Source organism: Zonotrichia albicollis, chromosome 2, assembly GCF_047830755.1.
Source record: "Zonotrichia albicollis isolate bZonAlb1 chromosome 2, bZonAlb1.hap1, whole genome shotgun sequence".
NCBI lineage: Eukaryota > Metazoa > Chordata > Aves > Passeriformes > Passerellidae > Zonotrichia > Zonotrichia albicollis.
The window spans coordinates 59,175,569-59,202,373 of NC_133820.1; the positions used below are offsets into that span (position 1 = coordinate 59,175,569).

General features: G+C 38.1%; 1 protein-coding gene across 2 annotated transcripts in view; it reads left to right on the forward strand.

Moving 5' to 3' along the window:
• The window catches only part of NUP58 (nucleoporin 58), a 35,029-nt gene extending 17,845 nt beyond the window's left edge, over positions 1 to 17,184 (forward strand). For both annotated transcript variants that reach the window (XM_074535253.1, XM_074535252.1), the window contains exons 13-16: positions 2,132 to 2,333; positions 8,151 to 8,249; positions 11,096 to 11,191; positions 16,396 to 17,184. In XM_074535253.1, coding sequence (XP_074391354.1) covers positions 2,132 to 2,333; positions 8,151 to 8,249; positions 11,096 to 11,191; positions 16,396 to 16,565 — 567 coding nt within the window. In that variant the 3' untranslated portion in view covers positions 16,566 to 17,184. The remainder of the gene's footprint in view (positions 1 to 2,131; positions 2,334 to 8,150; positions 8,250 to 11,095; positions 11,192 to 16,395) is intronic.
• The last annotated feature ends 9,621 nt before the right edge of the window (positions 17,185 to 26,805 follow it).

Here is a 26,805-nt window from a genome sequence, read left to right on the forward strand (position 1 = left end):
CTGTCCTCCAATCCTTTCAATCCATGATTTTTCTTGAAAACATCAGAATCCTTCTTGGCTACAAAAAACCGAACTAAAACAAACCAACTTGAAGAAGAGTACAAATGTTTGAAATTGTTTTTGCCAAGTGACTTCCTTAATGGAAATAGCTCTGTTAAAAATTCTTCTGGTTTCCTTCTCTGAGCTTCTTCTGCACTGCATTGCTAGTTCTCTAAACATCTGAAATGTTTTACTTCTTCTGAATAAAGTTCAGAAATACTGAGGATCTTGTATGATCTTGATTCATTGCATTGCTTCTGTTAGCATAGATACTCACTGGTTTACAAATTCCTGCCAGCAGGTATTTGTGTTGCTCTTAATTCATTCAGTTTTGCTGCCAGGTGTAGAATGCATCAGTTCATCCATATTTTCAGCAGAATTACCCGAAAGGTTTCCCAAATGTTTTCAGGGTTCATGGCTTCTGAGATCTGAGCGTAGCCTGAATTTGTGCAGTGGTCTTTGTGATGATACATATGAATAGCTGGATTAGTGTGCAGATGTAAGCCATAGCATCTTCAGTACTTGTCAGTGTGATGGAACTGGAAAGACTTTTCTTTAGTTTAGAGTAGAATTCTATTGCTTGAAATTAAGGGGGTGGTTTGAAGATTTTTCTTCTGGGAATTTTTTTTTTTGAGATTTAATCTAGTGGGTGAATATGGGTGCTGGTATTTTGGAAGGCATTTTATAAATAGATCTTAAAAAAGCAGAAAGATGCGTACTGCTTAAGTGAATCTGTCATTATAAACATCTGTTTTAGTTTCTCAGCTACAAGATGCTAGAAGGGGAGAGCAGTTTTGAAACTGGTCTCTGCCTAACCTGATGGTTATGATATGGTTTGTGGAAGGCAGAGCTGTGATCCTAGTTCATTTCTTTGCCTGATGAAAAGTAAGTGTGCTTGGGCACAATTTGAGTAGGTAATGTTATTAAATCATTCAGCATAGCATAGCCTTAAAAACTGCTTTATGATTTTTAATGGATTTTGTCAACTCTTAGGGCAGTCAGTATTAAAATTGCTATTGTATTAAATTCCATCAGAATTTTACAATTGTCTTTTCTCTCCAAAGACAGCACTTCTGATGTGATAATGAGGGCATTCTTTGTGTGGTTCTTGCTGTTGCTGGTTGATCTGGAATTACAGGGGTTCAAATCCTGAGTGAGAATTTTTGGACTGCAAACTCCTCTTTGAGGAAACAAGTATATGCTTAGCCAGGAGGACAGGACCATAGTATACCTTCTATAAACTGGAAACTGTTGTCCTTTAATAAATCTATTTCATTTAAATATTTCGTGTTATAAAATGGAAATAATTATCAGTTATCTAGTTAAAGCTTTTTATTCCATTTTTGTTATGCAAGATACCTGTAGTTTCCTCATCTATGACAGACAGAAATTGTTCATGATGAACAAGCCAAGCTGGGCTATTGCCACAGAAGGTGGTGGAGTTTTGAGGGTGTGGCATCATGGCACAAGAGATGTGGGCTTCCTGTTCCCTAAGGCAGAATGATCTGTTGCATTTGCTCTGTGTTACATTGCTAATGAAATGCATCAGAAACAAGAGTGAATTCGAAAACTTTGCTTTTTGGTAAGAAGAAATACAAGAGTGAAAGGAAGGAAAGAAACACAAGTGAAGGTGATAGGGAGCAAAAGCAGACTCCATGGTGGAAAGGTAGCACTGAAGAAAAGTGTGTTATTTTATAAGCTAGTAATGTGGCTTTATTTTTCCTCTTGGATCAGCTGGGTACAGTGATTCAAATAGAATTGTGGTGATTTGCTCCAACATTGAAAGACTCAGGCTGACATACTGAATGGTATCAGTTATCCTCAATGGCTTTGCAGAATTTAAGTATGCAGCCTGTTCTGGCTGTGGCTGTTGCAAACCAGTTCTTTTTATCTCATAACTTGACAAGGTTTTTTGGTTTTGGAGGGAGCTTCTCATTTGTTTTGGTGGTGGTGTTTGTTGGTTTGGTTTTTTGTGGGTTTTTCTTTGTTCTTTTAGGAAATGTTATTTATAACTCAGCATCTCTTTCCGTATTAAGTTAAGGGTTTATGTCTGATACATGGAACTAAAATGGCTTCCTCCCATCCCCTTCAGATGCTCAAAGACCAATACCTTGGCTACAGGAAAAGCTTTCTGGGAGATGCCATGGATGTGTTTGAGGCAAGACGAACAGAAGCAAAGAAGTGGCAAAGCGCGCCACGCGTTACCACTGGACCGACCCCTTTCAGCAACATACCAAATGCAGCAGCCGTTGCAATGGCTGCAACACTTACTCAGCAGCAACAGCCTGCTACAGGTCTGAGTGCATTCAAGTTATAGATTATTAGTGTTATGACAATAGTAAATTCGTGTAACATTTTCTATGAGGTCTTCCTTTGTGTTAGACTGAAAATCTAAACGTTGTGATGAGCAAAGTTACTGATACATAGCCAATAGAAAAATGCAGGGTAGACTTAGCAATAATTATACAACAGATACTTAATCTTGTGGATTTACTTGTATTAGTGATACTTACTGTATTGTTCTAATTTACCCCTTGGAATGTGAGTCTTCACTCTGAAGTAACATCTCTGAATACACGTAGTATAGCCTCTTTCCAGAAATTGTATCATTACAGTAAGTTATTTTAAATTGGAGAAGAGAGAATATCTAAATACATACTATCTTTTCTTTATGTAAAATTAATAATGCTTTTTTATATAGCACTTTGGAACTGTAAAATGAACAATGCTGTAGAACAAGAAGGATAGTGAAGCAAATCTCTGTAGAATACGAAGTCAAATGCCTGGCTTATTTTGTAGCCAATTCTTTTGTCAGTATGACATTGGAGCATTTTGCTGGCCATTCTACTATTGTGAATAATTAGTAGAGAAAGTAGAGTGGGTCACTGGTTCTGCCTGTGCATGTGAGTAAGAGGAAGATCAAAACAAAGGAAATGCATGACCCACTGCAAATAAAGAATGGATACATGTGGCAAAGGAAATAATTTAAGGCACCTTAATTGAGGTTGTTATACTAACAAACCCTCTCTGAGGAATTTCAGAATACAGACAACTGAATTTGTATGTCATCAGGGACCAGAAATAAGGTCAATTCCATTTAATTTTACTTGAACGGGATATTTATCTCTGTCAGCAAATTATGAAGAGTATTGGTAGCTTCATTCTACCTTTAATTTCCTAAAATATTATTCACATAGGTGTACTGAAAGTGATAGTGCTTTCTCTGGTCTTGTAACAGCAGTGATATTTTGAATGATGCTAATTAGAGACGTATGCAGCAATCATGTTAAATTTGACACATTACTGGGTTGTCCTTGCCTTTTCATAAGAGAAATACAAAGTGCTTCCAACCCTCACCCTTCTAAACAGCAGGGAGATGGGTTTAAATTATAGGTATGCCAAATTACTTTGAAACGAACCCAAAATCTTTGTGAAATACTACTTTTCAAAATTTCAGTCATAGACCACATCTTTCTGTTGTTACTATGTTAATTCATTGAAATTTTGTTGAGGTGGCACTTTCAAAAGAGTTTGGTTTTAAACAGAAAACATGAGTTAATATAATATTATGCTTCAGAGGTTTTAATACAGATAGTAGTATTGTTGCACACTGTTTGTGCAGCCTAATATTGCCAAAGTAATTTACTCTTCATCTTTTTCCTTATCTTACTTTTTTTTTATAGACTCTCTTTGGTCATTACAGGATTAATTGTTTATGAAAGTCATACACTTGGGATGTCACATTTAAAATCATTCCTGCACTTTTATGAAATGAAGTGAGGGATTTGAAGTTCCTGAACTTCCTAGTCCAGATTCAAGGGAACTGCTAATAACTTCAGTGAACGTATGCCACTTACGGCATGACTTTGTGAATATTCTGTTAGTAATAGGAATGAAGAGAGGAGGGGGGAAAAAATCAAATGGCAGAATTGGCCTGTACCAACATAACTGAGGTAATGTGACTCTGTACCTTGAGATATTTTGTAACATTTTGTAGTGAAAGGAGCAAATGGGAGTGTGTGCAGGTTGGTTTGTGGTTTGTCTCTTTTTTTCGTAGTTGTTTAGACAGAGTAATTCAGAACCCAAAATTGTGCCAACTACAAGCATGATGCAGATAGAACAAAGCTATTAACTTACATCAAACATGTCAGCAGAAGTAGACAACAGTATTTTTACTGCTTACTCAGTTGAAATACTTTTACCCTCTGTGCAACTCACTGGAGGACCTGAAGAAATAGAAATAGATTGATGTTCTGAGTGGCACTTTAAGAATACTTGAAACTCTTTAGGGTTAGATGAAAGAAAAAGGTACTTGGAGTTCTCTCTAGATCAAAAGTAGAATTAGTCAGGCCTAAACTATTTCAAAGATACCTTGAAGCCCTAAAAGTTTGTTAAATGGGAACATTTCATAGCTTTCCTAAATGACTCATTTCAGAGCTTGACTTTTTCCTAGTTTCAGATTAAGGCTGCCAGTTTTTGTTTTGGAGAAAGAGAAGGATCTGTTCTTTCAGTTTTGCAGGAATCTTTAAGGACTGCCTCATCTTCATTTCCTTTTTATTGCTTGAGGTTTTAGATGGCCATTTGCTGTAGTAATGCAAATGCTGCATGTTTTAGCTTTGTATTATGTTGTCGTGAATTGGATATACTATCTGCTAGAAGTTAAAGTCATACATATTTCTTTGCAAGATCTGGATCTTGAAGGGTGGGATAGATGAGGGATGTCTGTGTAATACCTGATCTGCTATTGCTGTTTTTGAAAATGAGAATTAAACAAGAAAATTAATCTGGCCTTTATAAAGTTCTTGATGAAAAATGTAATATATAATACTCTAGTACTGAGGGATCAGGATGCTTAGTCTCTTTTAAAAAATATTTGATGTTTACAATGTTAAGTATTTAGTAAGATTAACTTAGAGTTAGTTACTGTTCTTTCTCTGAAAACGATAAATAATAATTTATTTTACATTTCTTTCAGAAATCAAAAGTTTAGTAGCTACATCTAAGCTGTGGGATCAGGGAATGTTTTCCCAGTTCCTGGGTGTAGATATGCACCCTGTGTTCTCTCTGTATGCCCAGACCTTTCTGGCTTCTACTGAAATAAATAAAGCCAGTGAGTCCTGGCCATATGAAAAAAAGGGAGCAAAAATGCACTCCACTGCTCACCTGGGATGGGTAATCACAACATCAGGACTGTGGTGTGCACATTAAAGCACAATTTTTGTGCAGTTTTTTAAGCTAGAATTATTGAAATTATGGTCAAGTTTAGGCTGTACGCAACTTTTTTCCCTCGTTTGGCACTTTCATTCTGAGCACAGCTTTTTGCTAGCAGTGAGGCTGGTCATGCTTTTCTGCAGTAGCAGATGAAATTTTAAACACTGCCTCATCTGCACCCTCCCTGAGCAATCTTGAACAGCGTGGAAGTTACAATGATAGTGGCTAATCTACCTATTTATGTTGATGGGATCACAATATAAGATTTCAAAGGAAATTAAAGCCTAGTGCACCGAGACCTGTAAATGCATGAGGCTGCAACTGATGTTTTTTGGGTAAGACTAAACTGTCTTAAAGAAAGGCTTTTTGTTAGGCTCACCTTTTGTCATATAGAAATAACCCCCTAAGAAACTCACTCTTTCCTTTACTGGTGAAGTACAAAATTAGTCAAAGCATTATGAAGCTGTTAGCACACTTTGTTTTGACTTAACTCATTGTGAGACTGAAGTTCTAATTGGAAAGGATACTCAAATTTTATAGCACTTAAACTTCATATTATGTGGTTTGATATTGACTTTGGTTAAAATGAACCAGTGTATGACTGTGTCACAATCAGATCTAAATTGTAATGCTAAATTTACTCACTGTTTAGACCAGCTGTAATTTTAAAAAATTGCAGAACGTCAGTCGGAAATCTGTCTGACCTGTCTGGCTCTCTGTAATGAGTCCTATTCATTAAACTGAAGTGCTCTACAGGGCAAATACATCAAGTTCTAAAATGTTGAAACACTTTGTTATAAAGAATTTGTCTTGTACCTGTAATAGCCGGAAGTGCCATTTTTTTCTTGCTAATACTCTTGGCTTCAAGGAGTCTTACTAGTCTTTTGCGGTTGAAAATTATGTTTACTTACAAGAACTATAAGCAGTGATGATACCTTCAGAACATTATGGTACAAAATCAACAAATATCATATGCTGTTGCTCAATAAAAAGTTTGTTAGCCTAAGGCATAAGATCCTGTTTTATATGATCTGAGGTGTTTTAGTATAATGTTTTATACTGGCTCTAAAAAAAGCATGTTGCATTTGGTAAAAAGCTTGGCCTGGAGGACTGTAGTGTTTTGTTTATAAGGTCTTCCACTAACAGTGCCTCCTACTGAGATAGAAACCTGTGTACTTGAGAAGGAACTGGATATGTATTTTGGGGTTCTTTCAGTTAATTAGCTCACTGACTTGTGTAGGGGCTTTTGGTTTTTTGTCATTTTTCTTATTTTTTAAGAGCTGCTAGGTAGATGTATCAGTATTTAAACTGGATGTAAACAACTTTAGTTTGAAATCTGTGGAAATTTGTAATTGCAACATCTGATATACTTTTTTTCAAATGGAAGAAATAGCTTGGGTTTTCCTACTATTCCCTGCTAAGCAGAGTCTGAAGGCTAACGACTTTAGTTGGCCTAAAAGTTTAGTTTTAACACTACTTGGTGTATACAGATGTTATTCAGCTTGGATCACGTAAGAATTTTGTGTTCCTAGCAAAAGTTGTTACTTTTCAACATACAGTGCCTTTCACTTGATTCAAAATGATTTTCCATTTAAATCTTGAAATACTGAAATTATTTTTAAGAGCTTGAAATATTCACGTTTTAAAACTATATATAAATATTTGTAATGGGAAATTTTGAATTGAAATAGCCCAGATGTCATAATGATTTAGGGAAAAGGTCAAAGTCATCTGAGCTTTATAGTAATATTTGAATAAATCATCACTTTCACAGAACCAGGATGTCAAGTATGCTCAAAGATGGAGAAGGCCATCTTGAGCAGAGGTGTGGATGTCTGTGGATTAAGAGTTTGGCACTGTATTTTATCTTTAATGGTTAAACTTTTTAAATAGTGCACTGAAAACTGTTTGAAAAAGACAGGAATAGAAGATTGTACTGTGAAAACTGTCAAAATATATTAATTATTTATCAGAATTAATTATTTTAAAATGTGTTAGTGATGGGCTAGCAAGTTGATTCTTTATTCCCCAGGGTTAAGGTAAAATAAAAAAAGGAACTGAGACTGTAAATTTCATCTTGGCAGACTGAAATTGTTTATTGACAGTCCTGCATCTTAAGTGGATATGCAGGGAAAGTACTGTCAACTTTTTTAAATTATGGAACAAACTCTGAAATTTTGAATGTATCTAATTCATTAAGGTACACAGAACTGTGCCTTTTGTAAATGGTTATTTAAACAGGTGGTTTGACTAGTTTACCTTATTGAATGGTGTTATGTAGCAGAGCTTAACAGAACTCAGTTATCACTTGTGTGGAAAAAAAATGAATTGTCATGTTACTGTGTAATTGACTTGCTTAAAAATGAACAATAAATTTAATAAAATAAAGTCATTGTCTTGTTTTTTATCTTAGTGTTCTGTTTAAATTTGGATGGTATACTTGAGTAGTTTTGAAGACTCCTATTTATTAAATTAATTTTAGGTAATACAGTTTTAGGTACATTAGTATCAGTTCTTATGTTTCTAATTTGAAAGTTCTCCCTTACTCTGATTCCATTAATACAGGTGGCAAAATGTTGTTACCTATGAGTTCTCTCAAGGTTTTGATTAACATTTTAAAGCTTAAGGTGAGACTGGGTAACTTTTAAAAATACTAAATTATGTTTTTATGTTATTAGTTTTGGTTATTTTCACCTTACTGCAATCAGTATTAGATTTTTGGTAAGCGAATGTAGAGGCAGAGGGTTAAGTGAGAAATTTTGATGAGGTAAAATCTGGGTTCTTAATGGGGTTTGTTGAAAGCAATGATGTTCACATTATCAAATACTTGAATAAGTAAATAAAGGACCTCTTTACTGCCAAAGAGTAAGGCAAGTTTGTTCTCATTTTTTTTGTACCAGGGCCACAGCCATCTCTGGGAGTTAGTTTTGGAACGCCATTCGGCTCAGGTATTGGCACTGGCTTGCAATCAAGTGGCTTAGGTTCTTCAAGCCTTGGAGGTACACTTTAACTTTTCTCATCTTTCATTGAATTATTATACCGCACAGATGAATCTCTTGCAAACCTTGCACTCCACTAAGAGGATGATCTGTTTCAGGGAAAGACCTTACAGTTTGGCAGGTCTGTGCTTTCCAGGCTTCTTCCTGCCTAGCAGGAGGAGTTGCTAGGGCTAAGCCATTGTAGTGAAACCCCAAGATAAACAGGATTAGGTAATCACTGAGCGGTTGTGCTCTGAAAGCTAGGGAAGGACATCATGTGTGTTAGAACTACAACTTGACTGAATATTACCTATATGAAAGTTAAGCACCTGAGACATTAGATCACATTGTAGATAATCCATGGGAGTTTTTCACCTTTTAACTATAGGGACCTATTTCTGCTTGTATTAAGATGAGAATAAGTGTTAAAAAGTTACTGCCATTCTGTGATCCTGAAATCTATTTGCTTTAGCACTCACTCTGTGCCTGAGTGCTGAGATGGGGAAAAAATTCTCTCCCCCAGCTGAAAAAGCAACATGTGAAAGTGAGGGAAAAATACTTACCAAAATGTTAATAGTGCTGGTGGCGACTGTATTCCAGGAGGACACATGACTGTGAAAAAGTAGGCAATATTAAAAAAAATAAATTCCAAGTTAATGTAGACTTTTTATTTTACATGTAATATGTTCTCAGCACTAGAGCTACAGATAGAATTTAAGTGAGTAGCAGAATCTAATGGGCGTGTAACTTTCCTGTCTATATAGGTTGGGGTTCCTACAGATACTAATGTTTTCTGGAGCTTTTATAAGATCTGCAAAGAAAATTGTTACATCTGCTGAGTGCAAGCATAACGTGGCTTTTCTTGTTACATCCTCCCTTCTCTGCAGCCTCAGTCCCCATTCCTACATTTTGCCTTTGAGCTGAACATGAGTCAGTGTTGTAATGTATTGAAAATAATTAAGTGTCACTCAGTATTGGGAAGATGATGTGACCTGGACATTACATGAGCTTTACCTTTAATAATCATCTTAAAATACCTTTCTATCTACCAATGTCCCATCTCATCAGATTTTAAGTGTTTTCAGATAAAAGAAAATCTATATACCTAAACAACGAGGAAGTGAAAATAATGTGCTAAAAGGAAATTACTTTAGAATTACCAGTTTTTCCTGCAATGTTTTAAATGCCTTAAAAAAACAAACCAAACAAAATTCTTCCATTTCTGCTGAAAAGGTTGTAGACTAAAGATTGCTCACCAGTCTTACATATGTAAATAAATGAACATTCCAATTGCTTTTAGTTTTGTCCAAAATCCTGACTTGTATTCTCTTTTTTTTCCTAGCTCTCTGCCTAGGAAGGTATTTGTTTGCATCATTAATTTGCAAAATGTCTTAACAAATCCATAAGACTCTCTGGTAGAAGCAAATGTAGAAGAATAAACACATACCTGCAAAATAGCCTGTAGGTGTGTTCTTGGAAACAAATTGGCTGAATGATTACTTAAGTTTGTTTGGGATTTTAATCCTAGGGATTTGGGTTTTTGAACAGGACAGTTTCTTGTGTATACTCTGGAAGTTCTATTTTAATTGGGAAAATTTGCTCTCTTTCCTTGATTAATGTTCAGTTTACGTTGACAGTGATAAACAGAGGCTTTTACATTTAAGTGTATAAATTATTAGCATAGATCCTATGCTTTGTTAAATATTTGCAGACAACTTGCCTGATCATTGGTTATGGATTTCAACTTAGAAAAGACAAAAAAGTGTGTAATTTAAATGAACTGTCTTACATGGAGATGATACTTGTCATTACCTACCCTTCATTTGATTTTAAAATCTTAGAAAACTTGAGAATACTGCTCCAGATAGTGTGTTCAGTCCTTACTGGTTTTAAAATCTCAAAAATATTTCTGTAAAGGAATGGCAAATGCTCAGTTTGCAGTAAATAAAGGGATTTTTCCTCACTTGAAACTGAAGATGGGAGCATGATTTCCTCAAACATGAATACAAATACTATTTTCTTTTTGAAAACCTCAGACAGCCAAAATCAGAGTATACAGTATTCTTATTCTATACAGTATTCTATGCAGTATTCTATACAGTATTCTAGTTCCTATTGTCTGGCCTCTATTTCAAGTTTCAATTTAGTTTTTCTTCAGAGTGACCTCATATTAACACAATTTAAAACCTTAAAAAAAGTTGTATTATGAAATATGAATTTCAGTTGCAAAATCAACAGAATTAAATTTTGTCACAGCCGTACATTTAAGGCTGCCCTTTAATGGTGATTTTTCACATTAAATATTGCGAAATTTGTTTCTATTCTGTATTTAAACTATTTTGTAGTTTCCTAGATAAAGCTGATTCCTAATAACCTGGGAAGGGAACTACTCTAAAATAAGCCAAGTGTAAACTGAAGAAAATGCTTTTACTCTGTTTTAAGCATATTTCTTTTCTCTAGAGTTGTAGATGAAGATTGTGACTTTCTGTAATAAGTCATGTAGCTTATATCTGAAATTTCTTCGTTTTGGCTCATTTGGTTACCATTTCCTGCCAGTTTAATGGCAGTTCAATAGATAGTTTTTAAACTCTGAGAGTTCACACCACCTGTTTTTATAATTTTTTCTTTACTCAGTTTTGGATTTTGAAGGTAGTATTTTTCTCAATACTTTCCAATTTGCACTGTTTTCTTAAAACAATGCTGTGTCAAGGATAAATACTCTTCAGACAATAATCTTAGGAGTATTTTTTTACAAATAATGCTTAGAATTATGTTTGGGTTTAGAGTACTCACCTAAAACCTATGTGTCTTTAATTGCTGTGTCTGTAATTTTTTCTTGTTGTATGTCTTTACTATTATTCTACTAGGATTTGGAAGTAGCTCTGCCTTTGGAAGTAGTGCCACAGGAGCATCATCATTTGGGTTTGGAACTACAAGTAAACCATCAGGAAGTCTAAGTGCAGGTTGGTTTGTTTCTTTTGAATTCAAAAATCAAATTTATCTTAAAGCAAGTTTTATAATCAAACTGCTGCACTCACTCAAAGAAATTGATTGTTTGAAGTTGCATGTGTATATCACTATTAACATAACTATTTACTTGTAGAGACACATTTTCAGATCAGTTTCTGGGTTCTGTTGAAGGTCTCCTATGTAGACAGTATTGACTGAGCATGAATGTTTCCCATTTCATGGTGTCCTAGCTAAGAGTGGAAGCAGGAGGTCAGATACAGCCTCATACAGAGAAGAGCAGTTGTCACTTGAATGCATGGTATGAGTTACTGATTGAAATTCGTGCATAAATTAGTCACAAATATACTAGTAATTTGACTTACTATATTTACTAATAAGGTTAAAATTATTTTCTGGAAGCCCAGAGGTTTTCTTAAAAATATATGTGCTTACTCTGGATAGTGATTTGTATGTATTGTATCTCTGTATATATTTATAATTCATTATATTAACTACTTTGAAAACATTTCCGTGGCAATTGAACTACACAGGACTCATTGAGCTATTTTGGTTTTGTTTTTTTGGGGGGTGATAAAATATGGATGCTATTGTGCCTTAACTCAAAGTCTGAAATATAGCTGGCACTTCTATTTACCGTTTAAATAGGAATAGTAGCTTACTAAGTTATTACTAAGCAAATAGCTTCTATAGTCTGTCTTGAAGTCTTTTTTCAATGGCACATTGAAGGAGGATCATGTCTCAAGAAAAGTGTTTGATTAAAAGAAAAGAGCATTTTGCTGGTATTTACTAGGAAGTGCTATGATTTGTATTCTGGATTCTCCTTAGTTAGTAATGAGTTGCTAGGCCTGTAAAGTTATTTAGGCTTTGCATTATAAGGTGGAAATGGCTCACTGGGTTGGCTGTGTAACATTCATGAATATTAACAACATAGTAGGTTCTTTATGGAACTCTTTGCAGTATCTGGTGTCCAAGCATCAGCCTTCTTTTACTTAGCTCTTAACATGAGAAACAATTGGAAACTTACACTGCTTATGGTTTTATCTTGTAGCCTATTGTTCCTGAGTCCGTATTAAATAATATTGCAGCATTTAAAGCTGCTGGATTACAAAGTTAATAGTTTAGTTTTTAACATACTAAAAGTAGAATTACAAAAATACTTGTATGGATCAGTTGTCCATCACTAAATAAGTATCAAGCCAAAATAAATAACAAGTCTGTCTTAGCTACGTTGGTGGTATGCAGAGGCAATTTAGATACCATTTCCCTCAAACCAGACTTTGTCATGGAGTCAGTGCCATCAGTCTCTTTTGCAAATGAAGGGATTGCATCCAATAAAATTAAGATTGTCAGTTACCTCAGAAAGAGTCTCAGCTACAGAAAGTAGCTGAATAAAACCAAGTGAAATGTAATTTCTGTAATTTTTTGCTTTGAAAATTAAGTGGTCATGAAATCCTTATCTAGACGGGTTATGAAATAGAAACTGCTATTAAAAATTTGGGAGTCCAAAAACACACTTTTACCTTCTCTATCCAAAACCTTATGTCATATAGCACCCAGATTGTGTATGATCTTTAATTTTATTGAGGGTGTATAAATGTGTATAAATTGGTTTGAATGATACCTGAGGCTAGCTAGGTTATATTTACTTCTTTCAAATTTGTTGTGTCCTGTTTCTTAGGTATCATTTACAGGATCTTGAAAGCATACTCTGGTTTATCTTACAATATAATGGTTGCATCTTGTTTCTGAATCTATTTCTTTGAAAAAGCTAAGAAAGTGGTGTGAATATGGGTTATGGAATTCACTGTTGTTGCTGCTTGGGTTTAGATATGAGCAGTTAAGTATTTTCCCATACAAATGTGTCTGGGAACACTAGGTAAGTGTGTGTTCCAGCACACACTGTTCCAGGCTGCTTAGGCTGCCCCAGCTCTCCTCCACGGATTTTGGATAAGTTAGATCTTATCTTAAAACTATGATTATAGATCCCCAAATTAGTTCTGTCAGGAGTTTGATTTTTATAAGTTAGGTTTAATTGCTTTAAAAGATGCAAAAATATTTGTAGCGGTATTACTGCTCTTCTCCATTTCACTTTGTGTTTGAGGAAAAAATTCTGAGTCCTCTGATAGTCTTTGAACATCTTCTAATAGTAAATTTGGCTTGGTCCAGGAATGGTTGTTGTGTTCATCAGTAGATGAAGAGCATAGCAGCTTCAGTGTGCTTGCATTTTCTTTAGTGGACACAGATGTGAGATGGAACAGTGAATCAGGTGTCCCTCTTGAAACACAGAGAGACACTCCAGAAAGCTGACTCCAAAACAAGTCCCATTTAATTGCTACTCTTATTCATTTAATGGCAACCAAAAGGCTCATGTTAGTGAGCTATTGTAAAGGACATCAGACTCTCCAAGTAATGGGAAAAGGAAAAAAATCACCATTAAATTTATTTAACAATTTAATAAAATGCTAAGAGGAAGGCGAGTGTTCAAACACAATTTTTGTGAAAACAAAGTATATTGTAAATATACTTCAAAGATCTGAGTTGAAAACTCCTGTTGGGGCCTTATTTTTATTGAAGAATTGCAGCCTCAGTAAACTAGATAGGAGATAATAAGTGGGTTCATGGCTGTATGGACTCATACTGCTGAAAAACTGACCTTAATATAATCTATGAGCAGCTTTTAGATGGAGAGGCTGTAATAAATCAGTCAAAGCTGTTCTTGAAATACTTGTTGATCTAGAGCACCCATTGTGGCATGGGAGATGAAAGCAGGAATGGATTGCCATCTGATGAACTGCTGTTTCTCCCTGTAGTATTAAAATTACCCAAAAAATGCTGTTGTGGGGTGTTACTCACCTTTGGCTTACCGAGCTAAAGGGCTGACAGAAGCATAGATGCACAAACCCAGTGAATAAAGTGTGATCATAACACTGTTTGGGGAGATGTGAAACTGTGTCCTTGAAGGGCAGGTTGTCATTTAATTCCTGAAAATCACTGTTCACACATAAATAATACTAATATCAGCAGAGACATTGTTGATCACATTATACCTGTGGTTCAAGACTGTGAGTCTTCTATCTAAACTGACCTATTCTGTGACTGATCGTCTTTTCTTGCAACAGAAATAAGACTCAATGTGTATCTTGTTTAAGTTTTTTATCTTGAAGATTTTTCATTTGAGTGTTCAGCTTTAGAGTTTGGTTTACTTCTGATGAAACTTGGTGCCTTGGCCTTGTTATGTTGCCATGACAGGAGAAAACCATACATATGAATTTCATATCTGCCTTTGTATACTTTGATGGCTGCCCTTAATGTCACTGCTAGCATAACAGCTATTACTTTCCAAGCTGTATCTAAATTAACAAGCATGTTCTCAGTCTTCCATCCCATATTTTATGCATCTCTTACTGTAATATTATTCAAGTAAACTGTAGCCTGCCTTCCCTGCATGCTTCAAAATAATCCCTGCATCTAGAAGCAGCAAGGTGGAGGTAATTGGTGAATGCTTTACTCTTGCCTGCCGAACTCCTGACACTACAGGTCACATGCAGCTTTATTATGAATGGCATTCATGATGTTTTCTGTGGGAAGTAATGCTTGCCTGTTATCTCACATACATGAAGTAGAAAGGTAACTTTTTTTCATTCATGAGACTCCCTGATCAATCTTAGCTGGAATTCAGAGTTATCAGGGAAATGGAGTAACAATTGCATGTGTTTCAATCCTTACATCCTAGGATGAGAGACAAATTAGCCCATATAATTTAGACAAGACCCAAATGACCACTATCAGTCACTCTCATTAGTCACACTCCAGATCTGTACAACCATTACACCGACAGTGAGTTCTGTGCAGGCAACTGCATGCTGTAGGACTGTGAGTTACTGGAATGTTGATAAGGAATTTTCTTGACAAGATGATGTGTGCAACCCAAGTCCAGACATTGCAGGAGGAAGAGTTTCATGTCATATTTTGAAGTATTTCTTAATGCAGAGTGTCAGTAACAACTGAGAGAACAGAAGACATCAGGCTTGTGAGAGCTACTTTAGGATTCTGATGAGACTACCAGTTGGGCTTTTGTTTCTGTACTCCAGAAATATTTTATGCATTGAGTTGAAGATACTGATGTGACCAAAGGATTGTTTCAACTGCCCACTAGAGAACTAATGAAGCAATATAAAGTAATGCATATTGAGAATATACCTTTCTTGATTGTGAACCAGTCTCATTTTTCTTATTATCTTAATTGTTTGCAGGTTTTCATATACAACTTGTATGAAGTTCTTTGTTAAAATCTGAACTTGCTCATGTCTTATTTTGTGGTCTCTTGAGACAACAAAAAGTGAAGTTATGAAGTTCTGCTTCTTACAGTAATCTTTGAGATGTTTTCTAGCATTCTCTAATAGTTGCAATTATTATCTAAGTTGATGATGCATAATTGATACAAATGTATAACAGAAAGTGAAATGAGTTAGTATTACTGTTGCTGGAAACTGCAGGGGGCTTTTTCCAGCTGACCTGGTTTCACAGCTGCATATGTTCAGTTTGTTTACCTTGATAGAAGAGAGTAGAGGAGTTAAAATAGCACAATTTGCTCAGCCAGTCATGCAGTTTTTCCAAAGCTTTGTTTCTAGTGCTGGTTTTGGTTTGTCATAAGGGGTGTTTTCAGATGCAAACTGGCAAGTCTGGCAAGGATTTTTTGAGCCTTTTCTGCCTTACGTGTTAGGTGTGATGTGTGCCACGTGTGTAAGAAGAAGACTGAGCACCCCAACTCCAGCTTTGCCATTTCCCTGCTGTGAGTGGAGTGGTCCATGATCCCCCTGTACCTGCTGCCCTCCCTCCCACCTTAGGAGTGCACCACATGTTTATGCTGAGAAGTTGAGGACTTGTGGTTCTTCTCTTGTATGATTTCAGTGGGACTTTTGTGGGCTACTCTTGTATGAGTAATGGTATCTTAGACTTGTGGTTTAGGTTATGATTGTTGGCATTCACTGAGGTGGTCTCTGTTAGAGCTGCATTATCCAAGTTGCCGTGGCAAGTCCAAGTGCTCTAGCAATGTGATTTACCATTGTTGATCTCCATTGGTATAAAATGTTATAGCTGCTGGTAATAAAGTGGCTGGTGGTAAAAACTTCAAGGAGATTGAATTTACAATCCTGATATAACTGATGTTTTAAAATATTTTTCCCTCCCCCATAAGGCTTTGGGAGCTCGACTACATCTGGGTTTAACTTCAGCAATCCTGGCATCACAGCATCAGCTGGCCTGACGTTCGGGGTGTCTAATCCTGCATCTGCAGGCTTTGGGACAGGAGGGCAACTTCTTCAGCTGAAGAAACCTCCAGCAGGAAACAAGCGAGGGAAAAGATAGGCACCCCTTTTAGGGAGGGGGAAGCGCATCAACTTTCTTCATCTGAAAAGTCTATTTTTGTAGATTGATTAATTAAATTGCATCCCAGGAGATTTATAAAAATTTTGCTACTTTTCCCTAGTGAAATCATATTGAACAGCTATTTTCTTGTGAATAGAAACCTGTTTATGTATTTTTATTTTGGGCCCTAGTTTTAGAAATGTTCTATACTGCATTATTATTAAAGAATCTTGTAAAATCATCTATTTAACCTAATGTTAGTAGCAGAATATTTTTTGTTAATAAGCTTTATACCATATGAATATATGCATATTTGTTTTTTTTGTACAGATAAAATATATTCTAGTACAAATACTAGAGTTCATATCTTCTGTTTCTGGATATGGCCTTTAAATCTACTTCAGGGTGTTTTTGTGTATATGGATGTAAATATATACAGTACAGTGCACACATCTGTGTGTATGTATGTGTATATATATATATGTATAAAACACATGTGCATACCTTCCCCCATAGACAGATCTCCTTTTCTTTGTGTGTTCTGTTTCTCCATGTTGTCCTGTGGTCCCATATCCACATGTTCCTAGGAATTACAAATGGGGGGTCCCAGGCTGTGTCATCATTGCTCCTGTGTCTTGTTGTTTAAAACCAGCTGAAATACAATGTTTACTATTTCATAAAGTTTGGTAGATAGTGGTTAGTAGCTGTTTTGGTTTTGCTTTGGTTTTTTTAACCTTTTTCGTGGCCCATTTAGCAGCCAACGCTAAAGAAGAATCTGGGATTTTGACACACTATTTCATAGGTAATGTTCCCAAACTGTTGGATTTGGTTTTTCTCCTGAGCTGGAGAGTAGGGCACTGCCGGATTTCAGCTGAAAGCTCAGGATGCCACAAGGTCTGTGTGCAAACAGGAGTTGTCAGGCTGGATGAGCTTTTCCCTGAATGTGAGAGAGCTAAGATGCACTGTCCTATTGAAAACCAAAATTAAGTGTTACAAACCCAAGTTGCTTCATGAGCTTCTCTTCAGCCCTGCCTTGAAAGCAGTTGGGCATCTGCTTTTGAAAAAGGTGTAGTACAGTAACTTGCTGTTCAAAAACAGAGGAAAATTATGTCATTTGAAGGTTAAAGCTATTGCAGCAGTAGTTTATGAATCTTATATACTGTAACATCATAGCTTGTTGTTCTGCATCTCCAATTTGGTGCACACTAGGAATATCCAGGAAAATATCTTAAGAAGGAAATAACAAATCAATTGATTCTTTGCAAATAATGATACTAGGTTGATGTGTGAGCATGAAACTTTGCAGCCAAGTTGATTTTATGTAGAGGTTTTGTCATTGGCTTTTTATTGTTAAAGTATTACTATCATTTTGTATGTTTTGGAAGTGTTTGCATTCAGCAGGGATTGCTCTTTGACAAATGTTTGGTTTGTCACTTAATCTGATAAAATTAAGGGAAACTGAGCACAGAATTCTTCACTTTTGTACTTGTATGTTGTTGCATCTTTGTGAGCAGTCTCTTAGGAAGGGATATGTGTTTTTTTTAATGTCACAGAAGAATAAAGCTTATGGTTTATTTTGATTTCAACCTGTTTTTAAACTTTTCCTGGGCTGCAGTCAAAACTGTAATGTTTGTATTTCTTTGTTACTGCTTTTTTAAAAGTTAATATGTTAAACCACTGGACTCTTATAATGTATTAATTTGTGAAACTAATTCTAAATGTGTACTGTTTGTCCATATGTGCAACTTACCATTGTGCAAACAATAAAACAATAATGCTGTGATCCTTGTAATACATACGTGCCTATCTGAGAGATCATTTCCTGTCATTCTCCTGCATTACAGGAGAAACAAAAACTTCATTGGCTAATATGTAGAACTGTTCTTCCTAGAATTCATATAGTACAGAATTGTTCTTGCTGAAGTTAGGGCCTTGATCCTGGATTGCAGGTGCAGAGGGAGAGGGGGTAAAGGGAGGTGTTGTATTGTGGGCTTGTGTAGAATTTCTTCACTGCACAGTGTAAGCCTGGATCATGGTGTAATGTAACACAGCGCTAGGAATGGCTTTGTAAATCGGGAAACAGTCTGAGCCTCCTGGGTACCTGTGCTCTGCTTCTTTCCCAATTAAACAGCAGTTATGTCCTAATTTAGCCTAAGTGAAAAGTGATTATATAGTAGAATAATCACATATAGTAGTACAAGCTAAAGTCAAAATGGGATTTGAAATAATATTCTCAGACTTTTACTTGGATGGTTGAATTTAGCCATGATTTTTGGGGATCAGCACTGTAGACATTGTTTCAAATTATCTTTCACCCCAGTTTAAAGATGTGTTAATATGATTAGTGTGTAATATACAAATGCATTCAAGGTTTGGCTTGGTTTTCTTCAAAGCAGGTTAAGAAGCTGACCCATATTTAAACTCCATGAAATCAAATCAAGTCTAATTTGTCTGTTCTGTAAAGAAAGAAGAGTCTGGTCTGGAAGAAGGTTCAAGTCCACGTGCAAGATATGGTTTTCTGTTAGTTTGTACCTTGTTGTACAGCTGTGGTATGAACTTATGTATGTGACCTCTTTCTTTTACTAGAAATAACTTTGTTTTTCCTTCAGTGTTCTCCCTAGGATGAAGACAGCAGAAGGGAAAGAGCTGTGCCTTAGGTTACTTGGTTCAGAAACCTCTTTCTTTGTGCTTGTGTGTGTCTCTGTTTCTGTCACATCATTTAGGTAGATCCTACACTTAGCTACTTATTTCTTGTGGATTGTGAAGTCGGAGATTGAAATAAGGTGGAGTGGGTCAGAGTTTATGCATCTTCCTCACCACAAAAAATCCAAATTCAGCTACATTCCCTCCATCTACATGTTCCTCACATAACTGCATTTTGGATCATGATTGCATTTATAGCATCATTTTTTTTAAAATTGAAATAAGGCTCAGGAATACAGCTTTAGTGGCCTTTCCCCCCCTGTTTGATGTCAGTGGTATTTCCACTCCACCACTCATGAGGACAGTAGAAATAATCCAGTCGTTCATGTGAGCTCAGTTATGTTACTGGTTATACCTGGAATATGTCAGCAGAAGCACCTTGTAGATTCTTAATGGGAAATTAAGAGTATCTATCAGTACCATAGAGTGTAAGTGTCTTATGCTCTATAAAAAGCTTGTTTCCCTAAAACTTTTTCAAGTTTCTAAGAACAAAGAACTGTCTATATGCAGATTTTTCCAGCAATTAATTATGTAGTTTTGGGATTGTGCTGTCAGGCTGTTTATCTCTTCCCTCTCATTCAGTAGCTTCCAGCACTGTGGCTGCTGTCTCCAGCCACTGATGGATGGTTAAAGTATCATGGGCATTGACTGGTATGGATTCTCAGGGAAATGGGCATCTGGGTTTGGGGAGGGGAGTGACATGGAGTTGATGCCTGCAGCGGCTCTGGAAGACGGCAGTTACCCACTGTGACAGTGTCCATGGAGCTCCAGCACAGCTGTGACATTCCATCTCCACTCAAGCAGGCTGGTAGGTTCCTTCAAAGGAGGAGGGAGGTGTGACGTGGATGAAGTGTGGGGAGAGGTGAGAGGATGTAAGGTACAAGCTTACTGCTGTGAATGGCACAACTCTTTTTAATTCAATTCAGGATCATTTCTTCTGAGCTCAATGTTGAACGTTCATCAGGTGGCAAGAGGCTGCCAGTTGTGTACTGCCACCATAGGACCTTTGCAGGGAGTAGCTGTCATGCAGCACATGCAGTGAAATGATCAGTGACCTGCTGCGCCACTTAGAGCTGCGAGTCTGTGGGGCTGCATGGGGTCCACCCAAGGATACTAAAAGAGCTGGTGGAAGAAATGGCTGAGCTACTTTCCATCATTTACCAGCAGTCCTGGCTAACCAGGGAGGTCCTGGTTGACTGGAGGTCAGCAAATGGGACACCTGTCTGCAAGAAGGGTCAGAAGGAAGATCCAAGGAACTACAGGGCTGTCAGCATGATCTCAATGTTGGGGAAGGTCACGGAGCAAATCATCTGAAGTGCTATCACATGGCATGTGCAGGACAACCAAGGGATCAAGTCCAACCAGCAGGTGGGGTTGTGAAGGGCAGGTCCTGCCTGACCAATCTGATTCTCCTTCTGTGACAAGGTGACAAGCTCAGTGGATGCAGGAAAGGTTGTGTTTTCCACTTGGACTACTGTAAAGCCTTTGATACTCTCCCACAGTGTCCTCCTGGAGAAACTGGCTACTCAGGGCTTGGACAGGTGCGTTTGTATCAGAAGTAGTGTGGCCAGCCGGAGCAAGGCAGTGACATCCCCCTGTACCCAGCACTGCTGAGGCCACAGCTCCAATCCTGTGCTCAGTTCTGGGCCCCTCAGTGCCAGAGAGACATTGAGGGGCTGGAGCGTGTCCAGGGAAGGGCAGCGGAGCTGGGGAAGGGTCTGGAGCACAAGTGCTGTGAGGGGCAGCTGAGGGAGCTGGGGTTGTTCAGCCTGGAGAAAAGGAGGCTCAGGGGGGACCTCAGCACTCTCTGCAGCTGCCTGACAGGAGGGTGCAGCCTGGTGGGGGCTGGTCTCTTCTCCCAGTCAACAAGTGGCAGAACAAGAAGAAATGTTGTTCTAGGGCAGTTTTAGTTTGGATATTGGGGAAAAATTCTTAACTGAAAGGCTTGTTGTTAAGCACTGGAACAGGCTGCCTAGAAAAGTGGTGGAGTCACTATCCCTGGAAGTGTTCAGAAACAATGTGGGCTTGCTACTTAGGGACAGGGGTTAGTGGTGAATGTGGCTATGCTAGGTTAATGGTCAGACTGGATCTTTTCAATCTAAACAATTATTTGACAAGATATGTCACCCTTTGTTTCCTTGTTGTAAACATTTTCTGACACACTTTTTTTAAAGGTGGTAGAATTTTGTTGAACTTCAATATTTGAACAATCCTTCTGACCCATTTGACTCCTGTTGCTAGGAGGTTTATTACTTAATGCTTTTTTCCCTCCGCCTCAGGAATTTAATCTTTATAACCCATGGCTGCTGTTAAATGCCACAGTGAGGAGGTGAGTAGGTTGTGTGTTTCGTTAGCTTTGTTTTCTGTTTTCTCACCCTTTAGAAGTAAGGCAGTTCTTAATAATTCTTAAGAATTAAGTTTGGAAGCTTCTACATACTAGAAGAGATTCTGGTTTGATTTTACTTTTGAGTACACATCAGCCCCCACCAGGATATTGGGTCATTTCTGTTGAACAGTTGTATGGAAAACTTGAAATACTCCTGTCCTAAATAGGTCAATAGCTGAAGAAGCAAAATATATGTATGTTCAATTAATGTTTCCTAGACTGATGGATTTCTCTTTTTTCTTTTCTCTTTGATACAGGGATCACTGTACGGCGTATGCTTGGGTACCAGCAGCACAGCAGTTTATTAGAAAGTCATGTAATTGCTTCCAAAATAAAGTTCTGATTAGAAGCTGGCATATAGCTCCTGTCTGTGCATTTAATGTGGCACTTTGTGGTAACAGGATATGCTTCTGGGGCAATGATGATCCTGGCCACAAAAGAAAACTAGGAGGATGAGGTTTTGATCAGTCACTGTGCTCTACTAAAAAGGGAAAGAAACATACACTTGATGAATATTCAAAGTGAAGGATTTAAAATCAAACTTATTATTATATGAAATTTGAAAAATACCATGTCCTCTTATTAAGGGGAGAAGGGGATAAATTCTCATGGGGGAAAAAAATGGTGACAGGCAGCTTGAGTAGACTTCGAATTGAGTGAAACCTTGGGGAAAAAAGTATGCAGAAGCTGTGCAGAGTTGGGTAGTCTATTAACTCCATGGTTAAATACCTAAGTAGAAGCTACCCCCAAAGTGAAAAAACACCCAAACTTTCTCATCCTGTTAATGGTGTTAGCATTCCTTGGCTGTTTGGGCTACCCTTATTTCTTTACTAACATACACATAAAAGGAATCTAACCTTTGAGCGTAAACACTTTCACTGTGTCTCTGTCTGGGGGTAAGATAGATGTGATAAAGGTGTCCTTACTGGGAAAAAAGTCCATCTTTCAAAACAAAGTTTGCAGTGAGTGGGCCCAAATGTTAAATGGAAGCAATGGCAGCAAGCAGTTAGTCCTTAGCAGTGTGGGGACGTCTCTTCATCTCTGCCGGAGAGCACTCGTTTTGTGACAATGTGACAATGTGTGGAGCAGTGATGGTGAGCATACCTGTATGTTACCACTGTGCTGCCTTTGATTGGTGCAGCTGTGTGTGGCACAGCTCTCCAGAGCATTGCCTCCTTTAACAACTGTGGGGGTGCTAATTTAGCACTGGGTCAGAAAAAGTGAATGGACAGAAGTGATAAGGAAGATGCCAGCCTTAATGCCATGGAAACCAGTCTTAGTAATGCACATTATATCAGTCTCAAACACGAATTGTCTTTATCTTATTTTGTTTAGTGGCTGACTAAAGAGCAGGAAGATGTTCACATACCTCCAGCATCCAAAGCAGAAAGAATTCTTATTCCCAGGGATGGGGTGATCTTTGGCTGCTAGCTAACCTTATGTGGTATGCACCACAGAGCAAAGCTCTTACCTGACCCCATGGTGGCGAAGAGAAGTTGATGCTGAGCACTGCTCTTAGACCAAAGAAGGAAGGCTTTCAACATTGCTTATGCTGGCTTTGGGTGTGATGAGATGCCGTCAGTGCCAATAGCAACCTCCCACATGTATTGGGGATGTGAAAACGAGGCTGGAACTGCAGGAAGACTGTGGCTGCTTGTCTAAATTTAATTTCTGTGGTGGAGATGCGGGTCTAATACAAAGGCATATTAGGTTCAATTTATACTTTATTAGTAAAAATATTTAGCTTGAAATGCTCCTCTGAATAATTTGTCATTTTATACTTGAGAATTGTCACTTTCATCATCATCTCTCCCCATGACTTATTTGTAGTGCTGCAGCAGCTGGTGCTTGTTGCTCTGTCATGGTGATACCCACATTGGGGTGGCATCAGGGCTTGCCATGCTGTGGAGATGCTGGAAAATACAGGAGCAGAAGGCATATGGGGGTAAGATTCTGGTCTCAGATAGATGAATGGTAATATCAATCCACCAGTGACAGAAATAGTAATATAAAAATCCTGACACTGCTGCAGAGTGCTGGATGTATCATTTTAAGTGCCCTGGGAAGTGGAGGGAGGGGCAAAATTCCAAAGCCGCTTTGCCAGGCTAGATATTTGTAGAGTAAAATAGCAATGATTCAAGCAAATACAGTCTTCTTTACTTCTTTTCAAAGCAGTGTAAAAAATGTCCTGATCTAGGAAATATTATCGTAAGTATTGTTAATTTTCCACAACAAGTTGCTGCTTCTTGCCTGTCTGCAGTAATAATCCCTATATAAACCCCCGGACTGCAAATTTAGGTGCACTGAGACCTGTTGAGAAGAAGTGTTTTTTTTTTTTTTTCTTTTTTCTGGAACCTCACTGATTTCACTGCACAGGCAAAAAGTGCGATAAAAGGCAACAGCTGTGTAGTGATGCTATTTCTGCCGTATGATGCCCAAATCTTTGTCTTGCACTAAGGCATTAGGCGGTAAAGAACAGTAAATTTCTGGTTTTAAATATCCTTAGTTTTCTCTTCCTGCATTTGATAAATGCTCATACTTCGTGCTCTGCATGGCATAACCTAAAGTGTGAATGTAGAAAATTCCTATACTTTCCTGGGGTTTTCTTTTTTTAGTTTTAAATAACTTTTTAATAATGATGCCTTGTCAAATTGGCTGGCCTTACTGTGAGGGGAGACAGTGGGATGATGGATTTAGTCCACAAGTAGTCTTCCTCTGGTTTTTGTCTGAGGAGCAGGAAAAAAAAATACTAAAATTCTTTCCTTTTCTTGCTAGTGGCTGAGTGGTTGGTTGGAGCAGAAGTAATAAATCAGTTAGGAAACAGCATCCCTTTCAATTTGCAGCTGTGCACATCAGCTTTGTATCCAGGCTTTTATGCAGTGTACAGCACTCTGTTGTGTCTGCAGCAAGTGGAAGCTCCAAAAATCAATGCACTAAGACTGGAGGGACAAGAGCCTGACATTTGTATTAATCAAGGCTGTCTGAGTAGTTGGACAACGCTAACAAGCTCCCTAAAGCTCTGCTCCGACTGGGCTGTGTTGAAACCGGGGGGAGTTTTCTGAGTGACAGCCTCCTCCCGCGCTCGGGAATTCGTAGGGGAATGTCCCCCAGCGCTCGGAGGTACTGTCACCCGCTCACCTCCCTTCAGCTGCATCCCCCAGCCCCTTATCAGGAGAGCGGTGCATTTTGGAGCCAGACGGGCGATAGGGGAGGTGTCTGTGCCGGCTGTGATAAGGCGGTGCCAGCCCCGATTGCCGCTGTCACTGCGGCGTGCGCTGAGAGCGAGCACTCGCAGCAGGAGCTGAGCTGTGCCTCCCGATGCGCTCGGTGCCGGTGCAGCCCCTGCAGAGTCACAGCCCGGCCCCTGAGCAGTGTGCTAACTTCATATCCCTTCAGTCAAAGCTATTTTTACAGTCCTCTGCCTCATCCTGTGACTGGGGTTTTTTTGACTCCCTTGGGTCATCTTGATCTAATTATTCTCCAGGAAATGAGAGCCAATAAAAGAAAGCCTTTTGCTATGAGTACACGTGTATTTAAAAATGCAGTATTAAATATGTTCCCTAAGCAGAAATAAAAACCAGTGCAGCTTATGCAACCAATACCACAATTGGAGTGGCTGTTTCCACCCTTAAGTGTACTGATGGTGTTTAAATTATACTTGCCACAGGTACACTAGTGTAAAAGGTACTGAATAACCAGGTTGGGAGGAAAAGGAAAAGCTGCTAAGGTAAACTCATTTATTCTGGTAACTATCCTCACCTGGGAAATGGTGTTGGTATAATCTGTCAGTCTGGACTGCAATCTCAAATCCAATAGTTCTCCATACAAACTCTACAGTGGAGTTTCAGTCACGCCACTCTTCTCACTAACTTCACACGGGGGCAGCAAGGCATTGCTTTAGCAGCAGGAAACAGTTTTGCCTGAGAAGTGACTTTGCTGGAATAAATGGACCAGATGCAGGGATTTCAACTCCAATGTGATTTGTTCCTAAGTTAAAAAAACCTACAAGCAACAAAACAAACAGTTTTTAAACTAACCCTCTGCATGATCAGAATGAATTCCTTTATTTTGTGTTACCAGGAAGAGAAATCTCTTTTGTTGAAATGTACAAAAAGCAGTAAAATCCATCTCTTGTGGTAAAGCATGGCCTGACTTTTACATGGCAAGCCATCTAAACAATAGTACCATGATGATGAGTTCTAGCTGAAGACTTCAGGCTACATTTAATTTACAATCCTGATCTGCAACATTGTGGACACAACAGTAGAGCCAAAGTAATTCCAGAATCCAGATTTTCAAGATTCCTGATAAGGTTGCAGAATTGTTTGACAGTAATGATGTAACAGTAGGTAAGTGAGCTAAATGGAATGGGAAAGTACATATATGCTTGCTTGGCATCTAGGGCTGGGCAATGGAAACCAGGTAATCTCACTTGTGCCCAAGTGACAAGACCATCGAGAATGAAACCAGAAATTCCAAAGGGGAAAAGAAGACAGTATCCATCTGCCATCTAAACTTCATCACCAATGGGTCAAAAAGAAAGAGAATAGGAGTTGCTGCCAGTTTTGTGTTCTCTCCCATATCATGGGAATGTGACAAGCTACAACAGCATGGGTTGAATATACCAAAGGGAAAACAAAACATCCCTAACAGCAAGAGCCACTCACACACTCACAGAAGCTCATGGCAGCTTGGAGAGAAGTGTCACAGGGTTTTCCTTTTCCTAGCCCTAGGAGAGATTCCAGACAGAGATATAGAATAAGGCGAGACATCTGTGTTCCTGTGTTATCTTGGAGAATTTCTAGGACAGACACCCAAAGGGGAGGATAGCACAGCCAGCCCCGACAAATGTTTGTGGTACCTGGTTGTGAATGGCTCAGCAGCTCAGACTCAAGGTGAGGTATCCTCATTTTCCCCTCTCTTGAACTGGGATCTGTTCAGAATGAGAGATGTGCTTTTGTATTATCTGTCTTTTCATGCCTTTCTTATTTCTGTTGTATTTTTTTTGAAGTAGGAGCTGGTGTATTTGTGAAGAACTTCAGCACACGAGGTATGCCAGCCCTAGGAAAGCAAAACACTGTGCTCTGAAAGCACAGAAATACTTTTGAAAGATTTCCATCTGGAGGGAGACTGTAATATGGAGAGAGACAG